This window comes from Dermacentor variabilis, chromosome 3 (genome assembly GCF_050947875.1).
Source record: "Dermacentor variabilis isolate Ectoservices chromosome 3, ASM5094787v1, whole genome shotgun sequence".
NCBI classification, from domain to species: domain Eukaryota; kingdom Metazoa; phylum Arthropoda; class Arachnida; order Ixodida; family Ixodidae; genus Dermacentor; species Dermacentor variabilis.
Genome location: NC_134570.1, coordinates 191,467,161 through 191,479,909, shown reverse-complemented (window position 1 = coordinate 191,479,909; position 12,749 = coordinate 191,467,161). Strand labels below are relative to the sequence as shown.

The following is a 12,749-nucleotide window of genomic DNA, read 5'->3' as shown; positions in this document are numbered from 1 at the left end:
AACGCGCAATGTGCTTGGTTGCGAGTCCGAAGTGCCGATGTGCGAAATGCACAGCGGCGCAGTTCAAGGTGCCGACGCACGAAATGCCTAGCCGAGGGCTCGAGGAGTCGACCCTCGATGCGCTTATTCGGGCAGTCCGGGGTGCCGACGCGCGAAATGCGTAGTCGCGGGCTTGAGGAGTCGACCCTCGACGCGCTTATTCGGGCAGTCCGGGGTGCCGACGCGCGAAATGCCTAGTCGCGGGCTCGAGGAGTCGACCCTCGATGCGCTTATTCGGGCAGTCCGGGGTGCCGACGCGCGAAATGCGTAGTCGCGGGCTTGAGGAGTCGACCCTCGACGCGCTTATTCGGGCAGTCCGGGGTGCCGACGCGCGAAATGCCTAGTCGCGGGCTCGAGGAGTCGACCCTCGATGCGCTTATTCGGGCAGTCCGGGGTGCCGACGCGCGAAATGCGTAGTCGCGGGCTTGAGGAGTCGACCCTCGACGCGCTTATTCGGGCAGTCCGGGGTGCCGACGCGCGAAATGCCTAGTCGCGGGCTCGAGGAGTCGACCCTCGATGCGCTTATTCGGGCAGTCCGGGGTGCCGACGCGCGAAATGCGTAGTCGCGGGCTTGAGGAGTCGACCCTCGACGCGCTTATTCGGGCAGTCCGGGGTGCCGACGCGCGAAATGCCTAGTCGCGGGCTCGAGGAGTCGACCCTCGATGCGCTTATTCGGGCAGTCCGGGGTGCCGACGCGCGAAATGCGTAGTCGCGGGCTTGAGGAGTCGACCCTCGACGCGCTTATTCGGGCAGTCCGGGGTGCCGACGCGCGAAATGCCTAGTCGCGGGCTCGAGGAGTCGACCCTCGATGCGCTTATTCGGGCAGTCCGGGGTGCCGACGCGCGAAATGCGTAGTCGCGGGCTTGAGGAGTCGACCCTCGACGCGCTTATTCGGGCAGTCCGGGGTGCCGACGCGCGAAATGCCTAGTCGCGGGCTCGAGGAGTCGACCCTCGACGCGCTTATTCGGGCAGTCCGGGGTGCCGACGCGCGAAATGCCTAGTCGCGGGCTCGAGGAGTCGACCCTCGATGCGCTTATTCGGGCAGTCCGGGGTGCCGACGCGCGAAATGCGTAGTCGCGGGCTTGAGGAGTCGACCCTCGACGCGCTTATTCGGGCAGTCCGGGGTGCCGACGCGCGAAATGCCTAGCCGAGGGCTCGAGGAGTCGACCCTCGATGCGCTTATTCGGGCAGTCCGGGGTGCCGACGCGCGAAATGCGTAGTCGCGGGCTTGAGGAGTCGACCCTCGACGCGCTTATTCGGGCAGTCCGGGGTGCCGACGCGCGAAATGCCTAGTCGCGGGCTCGAGGAGTCGACCCTCGATGCGCTTATTCGGGCAGTCCGGGGTGCCGACGCGCGAAATGCGTAGTCGCGGGCTCGAGGAGTCGACACTCGATGCGCTTATTCGGGCAGTCCGGGGTGCCGACGCGCGAAATGCGTAGTCGCGGGCTCGAGGAGTCGACCCTCGATGCGCTTATTCGGGCAGTCCGGGGTGCCGACGCGCGAAATGCCTAGTCGCGGGCTCGAGGAGTCGACCCTCGATGCGCTTATTCGGGCAGTCCGGGGTGCCGACGCGCGAAATGCGTAGTCGCGGGCTTGAGGAGTCGACACTCGATGCGCTTATTCGGGCAGTCCGGGGTGCCGACGCGCGAAATGCGTAGTCGCGGGCTTGAGGAGTCGACACTCGATGCGCTTATTCGGGCAGTCCGGGGTGCCGACGCGCGAAATGCCTAGTCGCGGGCTCGAGGAGTCGACCCTCGATGCGCTTATTCGGGCAGTCCGGGGTGCCGACGCGCGAAATGCGTAGTCGCGGGCTCGAGGAGTCGACACTCGATGCGCTTATTCGGGCAGTCCGGGGTGCCGACGCGCGAAATGCGTAGTCGCGGGCTTGAGGAGTCGACACTCGATGCGCTTATTCGGGCAGTCCGGGGTGCCGACGCGCGAAATGCCTAGTCGCGGGCTTGAGGAGTCGACCCTCGACGCGCTTATTCGGGCAGTCCGGGGTGCCGACGCGCGAAATGCCTAGTCGCGGGCTCGAGGAGTCGACCCTCGACGCGCTTATTCGGGCAGTCCGGGGTGCCGACGCGCGAAATGCCTAGTCGCGGGCTCGAGGAGTCGACCCTCGACGCGCTTATTCGGGCAGTCCGAGGTGCCGACGCGCGAAATGCCTAGTCGCGGGCTTGAGCCCTCGATGCGCTTATTCGGGCAGTCCGGGGTGCCGACGCGCGAAATGCGTAGTCGCGGGCTTGAGGAGTCGACACTCGATGCGCTTATTCGGGCAGTCCGGGGTGCCGACGCGCGAAATGCCTAGTCGCGGGCTCGAGGAGTCGACCCTCGATGCGCTTATTCGGGCAGTCCGGGGTGCCGACGCGCGAAATGCGTAGTCGCGGGCTTGAGGAGTCGACACTCGATGCGCTTATTCGGGCAGTCCGGGGTGCCGACGCGCGAATGCCTAGTCGCGGGCTCGAGGAGTCGACCCTCGATGCGCTTATTCGGGCAGTCCGGGGTGCCGACGCGCGAAATGCGTAGTCGCGGGCTCGAGGAGTCGACCCTCGATGCGCTTATTCGGGCAGTCCGGGGTGCCGACGCGCGAAATGCGTAGTCGCGGGCTTGAGGAGTCGACACTCGATGCGCTTATTCGGGCAGTCCGGGGTGCCGACGCGCGAAATGCCTAGTCGCGGGCTCGAGGAGTCGACCCTCGATGCGCTTATTCGGGCAGTCCGGGGTGCCGACGCGCGAAATGCGTAGTCGCGGGCTTGAGGAGTCGACACTCGATGCGCTTATTCGGGCAGTCCGGGGTGCCGACGCGCGAAATGCCTAGTCGCGGGCTTGAGCCCTCGATGCGCTTATTCGGGCAGTCCGGGGTGCCGACGCGCGAAATGCGTAGTCGCGGGCTTGAGGAGTCGACACTCGATGCGCTTATTCGGGCAGTCCGGGGTGCCGACGCGCGAAATGCCTAGTCGCGGGCTCGAGGAGTCGACCCTCGATGCGCTTATTCGGGCAGTCCGGGGTGCCGACGCGCGAAATGCGTAGTCGCGGGCTCGAGGAGTCGACACTCGATGCGCTTATTCGGGCAGTCCGGGGTGCCGACGCGCGAAATGCGTAGTCGCGGGCTTGAGGAGTCGACACTCGATGCGCTTATTCGGGCAGTCCGGGGTGCCGACGCGCGAAATGCCTAGTCGCGGGCTCGAGGAGTCGACCCTCGATGCGCTTATTCGGGCAGTCCGGGGTGCCGACGCGCGAAATGCGTAGTCGCGGGCTTGAGGAGTCGACACTCGATGCGCTTATTCGGGCAGTCCGGGGTGCCGACGCGCGAAATGCCTAGTCGCGGGCTCGAGGAGTCGACCCTCGATGCGCTTATTCGGGCAGTCCGGGGTGCCGACGCGCGAAATGCGTAGTCGCGGGCTCGAGGAGTCGACCCTCGATGCGCTTATTCGGGCAGTCCGGGGTGCCGACGCGCGAAATGCCTAGTCGCGGGCTTGAGGAGTCGACCCTCGACGCGCTTATTCGGGCAGTCCGAGGTGCCGACGCGCGAAATGCCTAGTCGCGGGCTCGAGGAGTCGACCCTCGACGCGCTTATTCGGGCAGTCCGGGGTGCCGACGCGCGAAATGCCTAGTCGCGGGCTCGAGGAGTCGACCCTCGATGCGCTTATTCGGGCAGTCCGGGGTGCCGACGCGCGAAATGCCTAGTCGCGGGCTCGAGGAGTCGACACTCGATGCGCTTATTCGGGCAGTCCGGGGTGCCGACGCGCGAAATGCGTAGTCGCGGGCTTGAGGAGTCGACACTCGATGCGCTTATTCGGGCAGTCCGGGGTGCCGACGCGCGAAATGCCTAGTCGCGGGCTCGAGGAGTCGACCCTCGATGCGCTTATTCGGGCAGTCCGGGGTGCCGACGCGCGAAATGCGTAGTCGCGGGCTTGAGGAGTCGACACTCGATGCGCTTATTCGGGCAGTCCGGGGTGCCGACGCGCGAAATGCCTAGTCGCGGGCTCGAGGAGTCGACCCTCGATGCGCTTATTCGGGCAGTCCGGGGTGCCGACGCGCGAAATGCGTAGTCGCGGGCTCGAGGAGTCGACCCTCGATGCGCTTATTCGGGCAGTCCGGGGTGCCGACGCGCGAAATGCGTAGTCGCGGGCTCGAGGAGTCGACCCTCGATGCGCTTATTCGGGCAGTCCGGGGTGCCGACGCGCGAAATGCCTAGTCGCGGGCTTGAGGAGTCGACCCTCGACGCGCTTATTCGGGCAGTCCGAGGTGCCGACGCGCGAAATGCCTAGTCGCGGGCTCGAGGAGTCGACCCTCGACGCGCTTATTCGGGCAGTCCGGGGTGCCGACGCGCGAAATGCCTAGTCGCGGGCTCGAGGAGTCGACCCTCGACGCGCTTATTCGGGCAGTCCGGGGTGCCGACGCGCGAAATGCCTAGTCGCGGGCTCGAGGAGTCGACCCTCGACGCGCTTATTCGGGCAGTCCGAGGTGCCGACGCGCGAAATGCCTAGTCGCGGGCTTGAGCCCTCGATGCGCTTATTCGGGCAGTCCGGGGTGCCGACGCGCGAAATGCGTAGTCGCGGGCTTGAGGAGTCGACACTCGATGCGCTTATTCGGGCAGTCGGAGGCGCCGATGCACAAAATGATTAGGTGACGCTCCGAGAAGTCCGCGCGCGATGTGCATGATCGCCGAGTCGGAGACTCCCTATGCGCGAAATGTTTAGCCGCGTTTCCGAGGATTGCGTGCGCGATACGTATTTGTCACGAATTCGAAACACCGAATGCTGAAAGGCTTAGCCGCATGTCCGCGGATTCCGCGCGTGAATGTTGGTTGCGAAGTCCGCGTCGCCGATGCTCGGAATGCTTAGCCGCGAGTCTGAAACGTCCACAAGTGCAGGGATCGGCCACGCTACTGCGATGTCCGCGTAGCGCCCGTTTTGACACGTCGAGATTACGGCGAGTGGAGACATCAAACTCGCGAGGTGCAAAGAGCCGAGCAGACGACGCGAGCGCCGGACCAATGGCGAACCGCGCTAGACCAATGGCGAACCGCGCTAGACCAATGGCGAACCGCGCTGGAGTCACGTGGCAGGCGCGGCCAATCGCAGACTCCGGCACGACCTTCAATCATTTGCTTTTTGTGCGCTTGTTTCTGTATGGAGGAGATCGCTGAAGCGGCAAATTTGAAGACTGAGAAATGCGCTTTCCAACGAGACCAAGATGGCGGCGCTCGGTCGCGCCGTTCCGGAGATACCGTGGCGTGAAAAACGCTGTTCTTTCTTGATTTCCGCGAGATTTTTCGCCACCTTGGCTGATAAAACGAATTTTTTAGAGCACTTCTAAGTGGTTTACAGTGATGATACTTGGGTATCAGATAGAAAAGGGGTCATAGAAACTGAAAATGTGATTTTCAAAATATCGGTTTTTTTGCCATTTTTCGCGATTTAAAACCCGCGTCCCCCCTTAACCACGAAACTTTTCTTTCAGGCGATTGCTACTATGGTGTTTGTGAATTAACTATGTAAATACTCTACATGTCGCGCCATCGTGTTAGCAGCCATGAGCAATGCGTATTATGGTGCCTGTTTCGGATAGTGGTGAAAATAGCAGCAAAGTTTTTCATACAAAATGCGCGCCTCTCTTTCTTTTACGCATTAATAAAGTGGCCATATTTGACTAGAACAACTCACCAGAGTAATAAGAATCATGATGACAGCTTCACTGGGCAGTGTCTTCCTAACACTAATAACACGTTGACACCAAATACCACGGTTTTTCTTCCATATAAAGTGAAATATCTCTCATAGCTAAGTACTAAGGGAATGTTAAGTATTTAGCGAAGCATCATACACAACTTCGCGTGTTCAATTTGCAGACATTTCTTACGCAAAAATTATGGACAGACACTGCGCATATATACATAGCAAAACCAGTGGATCCCTTGAATGCTACATAACGTGTGCTATCCAAGCCGCAGGTTTTCTCCACTCACGCCCTTTGGAAGATGGAACTGTGGTTCAGGCATGGCAGCACAAAGAAGCCGACATATCCTTCATTAAGTACTTCTCCAAGCATACACGAAGGGAATGAGTGCGCGGCAGCCGAGCGAGCGGAGTCCTGGCCGCCACATCACTCGCAAGAGAGTGCCACTCCAAATTCTCGCCGCTAACAATGGCTAATAGCTTGTGCCAGGCGCACGGCCGAACACAAGCAACAGACGTGACCGTTTATTCGGCAACTGTAAGAGCGGTAATTTGTTTCTCGGTCACAAGGTACCGGCAGCATGATAGTTGCTCCGCGGGCTTGTAACCTTTTCTGGTTGCCGCAAATAGTGGAGTTCCACTCCTAAATGTTTCTTTCTCCGTGCTCAGGGGCTTCACCAGATCTATTATGGTGCACATCCGCATGAACAAGAAAATCAGTGGTGAGCGGACTACCCTGTTACTCTAGTTTCAAATATGTGTCTGTGAAGTTTAAGAACTAAGAAGTGACAAATGCTGGCAGCAAGGCACAGTTTCATGGTGAGGTGCTGTAATGACAGCAATTTTTCATAATCAAGCAAGAAGAGTTGCTGTCTTATTCCAAGATATAGGCATTTATTCGAAAACCGTACAACAAGCAAGGTCACACCGGGATAACAAATGCCCGAAGCCCCCGTTGTATATCGCACCTTAGTGCTCTCAAGTTTATCCAAGGGAGCACTGGAGGCTACGCTGGTGGCAGTACCGAGGGGAGACCTATCGTGGACACATGATGCTGCGTCCTCCATCGATGGCCAGCGTCTGGCCTGTAATGAATGAGGAGTCATCCGAGGCCAAGAAGGCAATGGAACGTGCTACCTCGTCGGCGGTGCCCACACGACCCATGGCGTGGGTCGTCTTGCAGTGTTCCAGGAACTGCAATTGCAACATCAAGGCACGGTTGGCAGGCTGATCCAGAAAAGAGCACCGTGTCAACACTGGAGGTTAGCTTTCTTGTGTTCACTGAGTGTTAAGTAGTTGCATGGTCATAAGAAGACTGCACAAACAGTAACTCTTTATTCATTTACAGAGTGCCACAGATGAGTGGCAGTTGTTTTAAGATTTGGGTGTGAATGCTTTACTTTATGGTGCCAGCTTCCCATAAAGATTGTTTTTGTGTGGGCTTGGCTGGCTGAATGCAGCGAAAGTCTGGTTCCCGTGAGTTTTAAAAATTGCAGTATGCAGTTAGGTGGCTGCAGTGAAAAGCTCGAATAGCGGTGCTTTCGATGTTGCTTCACCTCAATCACGGTCTAAGAATATTACGAGAGGTTTGTGAACGGCGCCTGTTCCAGTATACCGGTTTTGCGTGCGCTGCAGGCAATTTCCGTAAGATGGCGCATATCGTGTGGGGTCACAGGGCCGCCATGGGCACGTTGCAAGTGCTAGGCGGCGCCCTGTCTTTCGGACCCCTAGCGCCATCTGACGAATAGTTGCTCGAAGGCGGTAGGATTACTCACGGCGTGAGCAGCTCGCGCTGCGTGTTTGGCGCCCTGTGAAACGGTAGTAATGGCGCGAAACAGCGTGCCGATATTAATTTTAGCCGGGTTTCGGGAATTACAAGATCTTGACAGCTTTTTCCGTAGAAAGAATTTAGAGAAAGGGAACCGTCTATTTGAAGCGGGGCGGGACATGAGGGAACTGCTGAACTCACACTGATCGGAAGTGACTGCTAGGTGTATTCCGCAAACGAAAATCAGCGCACCAGCGAGATGCGTGAAGCTCAGCGTAAGTTTCTTCGTTATCTACGGTGTGGACGCATGAAATTAGAGGTGACATTGATTCTTGCAGATCGGCGAGAGCAGACAAATACTAACGGGGAGCTGCGATTGCCGTGCTGGCATCGCAGGGAAGTGCAAGCACGCCGCGGTAGTTGCCCTGTACATACAGGATGGCAAATGCGAATCGAAAACATCTCATCTAAGAACGATGGGCGTATGAACGCTTCGTAAGACCTACCCGAGGTATGGTAACGTTGCTCTCCCCAAACACAAAAAAGTGAGGAGCTTACAAGTTGCGTTAGACTACGCTGGGAAAATATTTTCGCCCAAGTTATTAAAGTTCGAGACTTTTTATGTTGCGATTTTTCAGTGCGTGCAAAGGAGGTTCCAATAAACCATGTCGTCAAATATTTTAGTGATCTCATCTGCCCCTTAGTTGATATGCTGGGTGCAGAAGGGTGTATGCCAGCTGAGCCAGCTGCAACCCCTTCTCGTAGCTCTCAGCAAGCCCCGACGTTGTTTGAATGAAAGAGGATTGGGAAAGAGTTCTACAGCTTTACTGCGGTGCAGTTTGGAAACAAACTACTTTGTTTGCGACATATCCTGGTACGCAGTGCAGGTGTCACGTTGCTGCCATCATTGCTGTAAAAGGAACGAATTCAGCATTAACGCACTTGGCATAACGCCGGAACAAAAAACAGCTTGCTTCTGCCGTCGGACAAACGCGATCCAGTGTTGACGCCATTCTACTTTATACAGTCGGCTCGGAAACCTGTAAAACTTCGTTCCTGGTGAGTTGCTGTACGGGCTGTTGCAGCCCGTACAGCAAAAGGCAATAGCTACGCGCAAAACAGTGCACAGACAGGCTTTCCAAACGCAAGCGGGCCGGTCATATCCTACTGGGTGCGCGCTCGCCGCCGCGAGGGGCGCCCTAGTAGGCGCGGGAACTACATTCGCAACCTGCCTATTGCAAACGAGAATGGTCGTGACAATGAAACGCAGTCCCCCGATGTGACAGGAGGGAGTGTCATCAAACCACGTGGAATGTGTGCAACGTAGTGAGGGGTTAGCTAGAAGAAGTGGAAACTACCTTGAGGCCGCCACGCACAAGCATGAGCGCGGGAGTCAGTGCCTATTGTCGAGTCCGAATCATGCGGAAAAGGACAAAGAGAAGCAGGGAGAGGCAGGAGAGAGTGAAATGGTGATTATCACCGGCGACTCAAATCTGGCTAGGTGCTTACAAGCAATTGTGGACAGGTTGAAAGACGATAAAAGAGTGGCAGTAAGGACATTTCCAGGGCAGACACTGGGTTCTGTCATGGAGCGAGCAAAAGCAAAGCTTGCGGAAAGTGCCCATGTGCGCAACCTTGTCATAGTAGCAGGTGGGCTAAATGACGTCCTAAATGCAAAAGGGACAAGACTAGCCCAGCACTTGGCAAAGGGGGGTGGACGACTTGTACGAACAATTCCCTCAGGTGTAGAGCATGGTGTGCATGGTGGTGGAGGTGCCTGTATGTGACAGTCGCGCAGAAAGAGCCGTAGTGGCTGCTAATGACGCGATATGGAAAATTAGTTGAGAGAGAGGTTTCGAGGTTGTCGAAGTAGACAGTGAGGTGAGAAGGTGTGGTGGTTTTGAACGAGATGGGATGCACTTCAATTTCAGGCTTGCACGAGAAGTGGGCTGGCGACTTGCTGGTCGCGCTGTTGCTTTTTTAGGGGCCCACGGGCGCTCAGGAGGCCAGAGAAGGTAGTAATGAAGAAGGACCCCTAAGGGAACCTCAGAATAGCATCGCCGTCAATAACAGAAAAAGGAGGAAAGCAAGAATGAGAGCTCGCCATGCAATAGGCTACATAAACATGCAGGGCGGCAGAAGAAAGGAAAAGTGGGCAGAGATTGAGGAGCAGTTAAATAGCGAAATAGGGGTGTATGCAGTTGCAGAAACACACCTTAGACTCGGAAGAGCTGCAGTGATTGAGGATTATGTTTGGGAAGGGTGACGCAGAACTAAGAAAGAAAGGGACAGGGAGTCAGAATGCTTATCCATCAAGGAGCCATATGGAGAAGTGTAAATTAAAAATGTCAAGAGCATCTTTGGTTATCAGGTGCAATGAGAGGGAAAAAAAACATGGCTGGTCGTTACGTATTTCTGGACTGGAATTAATTGCACAGAGAAAAATAAAGGGTTAGTGGAATGCATAAATGCCGATATTAAGGGTTTCGGGAATGATGCCGAAATTATCGTATTAGGCAACATGAATGCCCACTTACAGGATTTAGATGGCTATACCGACAACGGGAAGTCAACGCTAGATCTTTGTGAGCAACATAACCTCGTTATCGTGAATACAGGGCCTAAGTGTGAAGGGCAGATCACGTGGGAAGTGGGAAACTGGCAATCGACCATTGATTACTGTCTGATGCCAGAAAGAAATTATGATAAGTTGAGAGAAATGGTCATTGACAAGGAAAGGTATAGCAGCATAGGAAGTGACCATAAATACATCATTCTGAAAATGGGATATGTAGATGGGAAAGAGAGCAAGGAGTGCAAAATGGACAGACCAAATTTGAGTGCTGAAAAAATAAATGTAGTTGCTAGAGTGAAAGAACTTGGCAAATGGCCAAGTAATGAGTGGGAATATAGTTAGCTTCTAAGTGTAATAATGACAGAAATACAGAAAGAGAAACAACATGTTCACTGGAAAGGAAAAAAGAAAGCGAAAAGCTGGTGGAACTGGGAGATACGAGAAGCAATTGCTGAACGACAGAAAGCATCCCAAGAGCACAAGCAGGGAAAGAAGGCACTGTTGCTACAGGATGAAGAAGCCGGTAAATGGGAAATATATATAGAGAAAAAGTCTATGGTTCAAATACTGGTGCAAGCAAAGATAAAAGGTGAAAGTAAACGTTGGGTTGTCAGAAATACGTGAGAAAAAGGCGGCACTTACAATATTTTGGAACCACATAACATTATTAGGCAGGAAGTCAACAATACAGGAACATATCCTAGACGAAGATGGAAACAAATTGGAAGGGGAAGTGGCATTAAATTACATCCGAAAATAACAGCCAAATCTTTCCAAGGCAATGATGAGGTTGTATTTGAAGAAAGAAAGAGCATGAAGGAGAACCAGATGGAAAAGGAGCTGGTGCTGACAAATTTCAACTGGATGAAAGCCGAAGAGAAAATTCCTAAGCGCACAGCCACAAGACTAGACGAGTTTCCTGTTAGGCTAATTAATGGACTAGGACCAAAAAGTAAGGAAGCTCTGGTGAAAGCAATGGAAAAAACTTTAAGAGGTAGACGATTAGCAGCCAGTTGGTGACAAAGTAGAATGAATTTAATTTATAAAGGTAATGGGGGAGAAAGAATTCACTCATATAGACCGTTGACTATTACATCGGTAACATACAGGCTAGCAATGCAGGCAATCAAATTAAAGCTGCAAGCAAGGGCAGAGATTAATGGCATTTTGGGAGAACTTCACAATGGCTTCAGAATAGGTATGCATTTGGATGATAACTTAATTGTTCTTACTCAGTGCATTGAAATATCAAGAGTAGAAAGCAGACCATTATATGTGGCTTTTTTAGACATTACAGGAGCATATGACACCGTAGACAGCAACATTTTGTGGGATATTATGGAAGGAGAAGGCTTAGGAGATGAGTGTATACAGCTTTTGAGAAATATTTACCTAGAAAATAGCATTTGCACTGAATGGGATCAGGAGCAATGAGAAAGTTGATATCAACTAGGGACTCAGGCAGGGTGCCCTTTATCCCCATGCTGTTTATGATGTACATAGCGAGGATGGAGAGGGCGCTGGAAAGAAGTATTATTGGCTCTCATCTCTCATACAAACAGGTGGGTACAGTAGTAGAGCAGCAACTCCCAGGTTTATTTTATGCGGACGACATTGTGTTGCTAGCTAACAAGCAAAGTGATTTGCAACATTTGGCTAATATCTGTGGACAGGAAGGCAACAATTTAGGTTCGAAACTTAGTGTTAGAAAATCAGGTGTTATGGTATTCAATGAAAACGGTGAACAGACAGTGGCAATACAGGGCCAGGAAACACCTCGGGTAACAGAATATAAATACCTGGGTATATGGATAAATGAAGACACTAGATATATGGAAACACAGAAAAAACAATAACAGTAAAGGGGAAGAGAAATGCAGCCATAATGAAGCACAGAGCGCAAGGGGGATACAATAGGTAAGAGGTGCTCCAGGGCATGTGGAAACGAGTAATGGTTCCAGGACTTACTTTTAGAAATGCGGTTGTTTGCTTGAAATCAGGGGTACAAGCAGGACACGATGGGAGCCAAAGGTCAGTGAAACGCCTCGCATTGGGCACTCACGGGAAGACTACAAATAAGGCTGTACAGGGTGATTTGGGCTGAACAAGTTTTCAGGTGAGGGAAGCTCGCAGTAAAATTAATTAGGAAGGATGACTGAGGAATATGGAAGAAAGCAAATGGGCTGGGAAAGTGTTGAGGTATCTGTACAGGAAAAACAGTGATTCACAGTGGAGGAAAAGAACTAGGAAACTTACCAGCAAGTATGCAGCCTGTAGGGTAAGCAACACAGCAACAAAGAATGTCAAGCGGAAACTCAGAGAGTCTGAAATAATCTCATGGGTGGTGGCAATGAAAAAGAAATCTGCCATGAGTAACTACTGAAAAGGAAATAAAATCAGGGAAGAAACAATTTATGATAACTCAAAGGGAAGCTCATTACTTTTTGAAGCGAGATCGGTATGCCTTAGAACACGCACCTATAAAGCGAGATATAAGAAGGAAGAAGAAGCATGTGCTTGCTGCGCTAAAGCTAAGGAAACGATGGAGCATGTTTTATTAGAATGTGAAGACATCTGCCCAGCGGTTGATTTAGGCACCACTGGCCTCTCCTTGAAGCCCTTTGGTTCAGCAAGAGCTGGGGAAAAGTAAACATGTCCGCAATAGAGGTTAGTAAGAGGCAATTGG

General features: G+C 53.7%; 1 protein-coding gene across 1 annotated transcript in view; it reads right to left on the bottom strand.

The window, feature by feature from the left end:
* Positions 1–6,586: 6,586 nt before the first annotated feature.
* LOC142576578 (3-oxoacyl-[acyl-carrier-protein] reductase FabG-like) overlaps positions 6,587–12,749 on the bottom strand; it is a 48,646-nt gene continuing 42,483 nt past the window's right edge. The window contains exon 9 of the mRNA XM_075686764.1: positions 6,587–6,914. Coding sequence (XP_075542879.1) covers positions 6,756–6,914 — 159 coding nt within the window. The 3' untranslated portion in view covers positions 6,587–6,755. The remainder of the gene's footprint in view (positions 6,915–12,749) is intronic.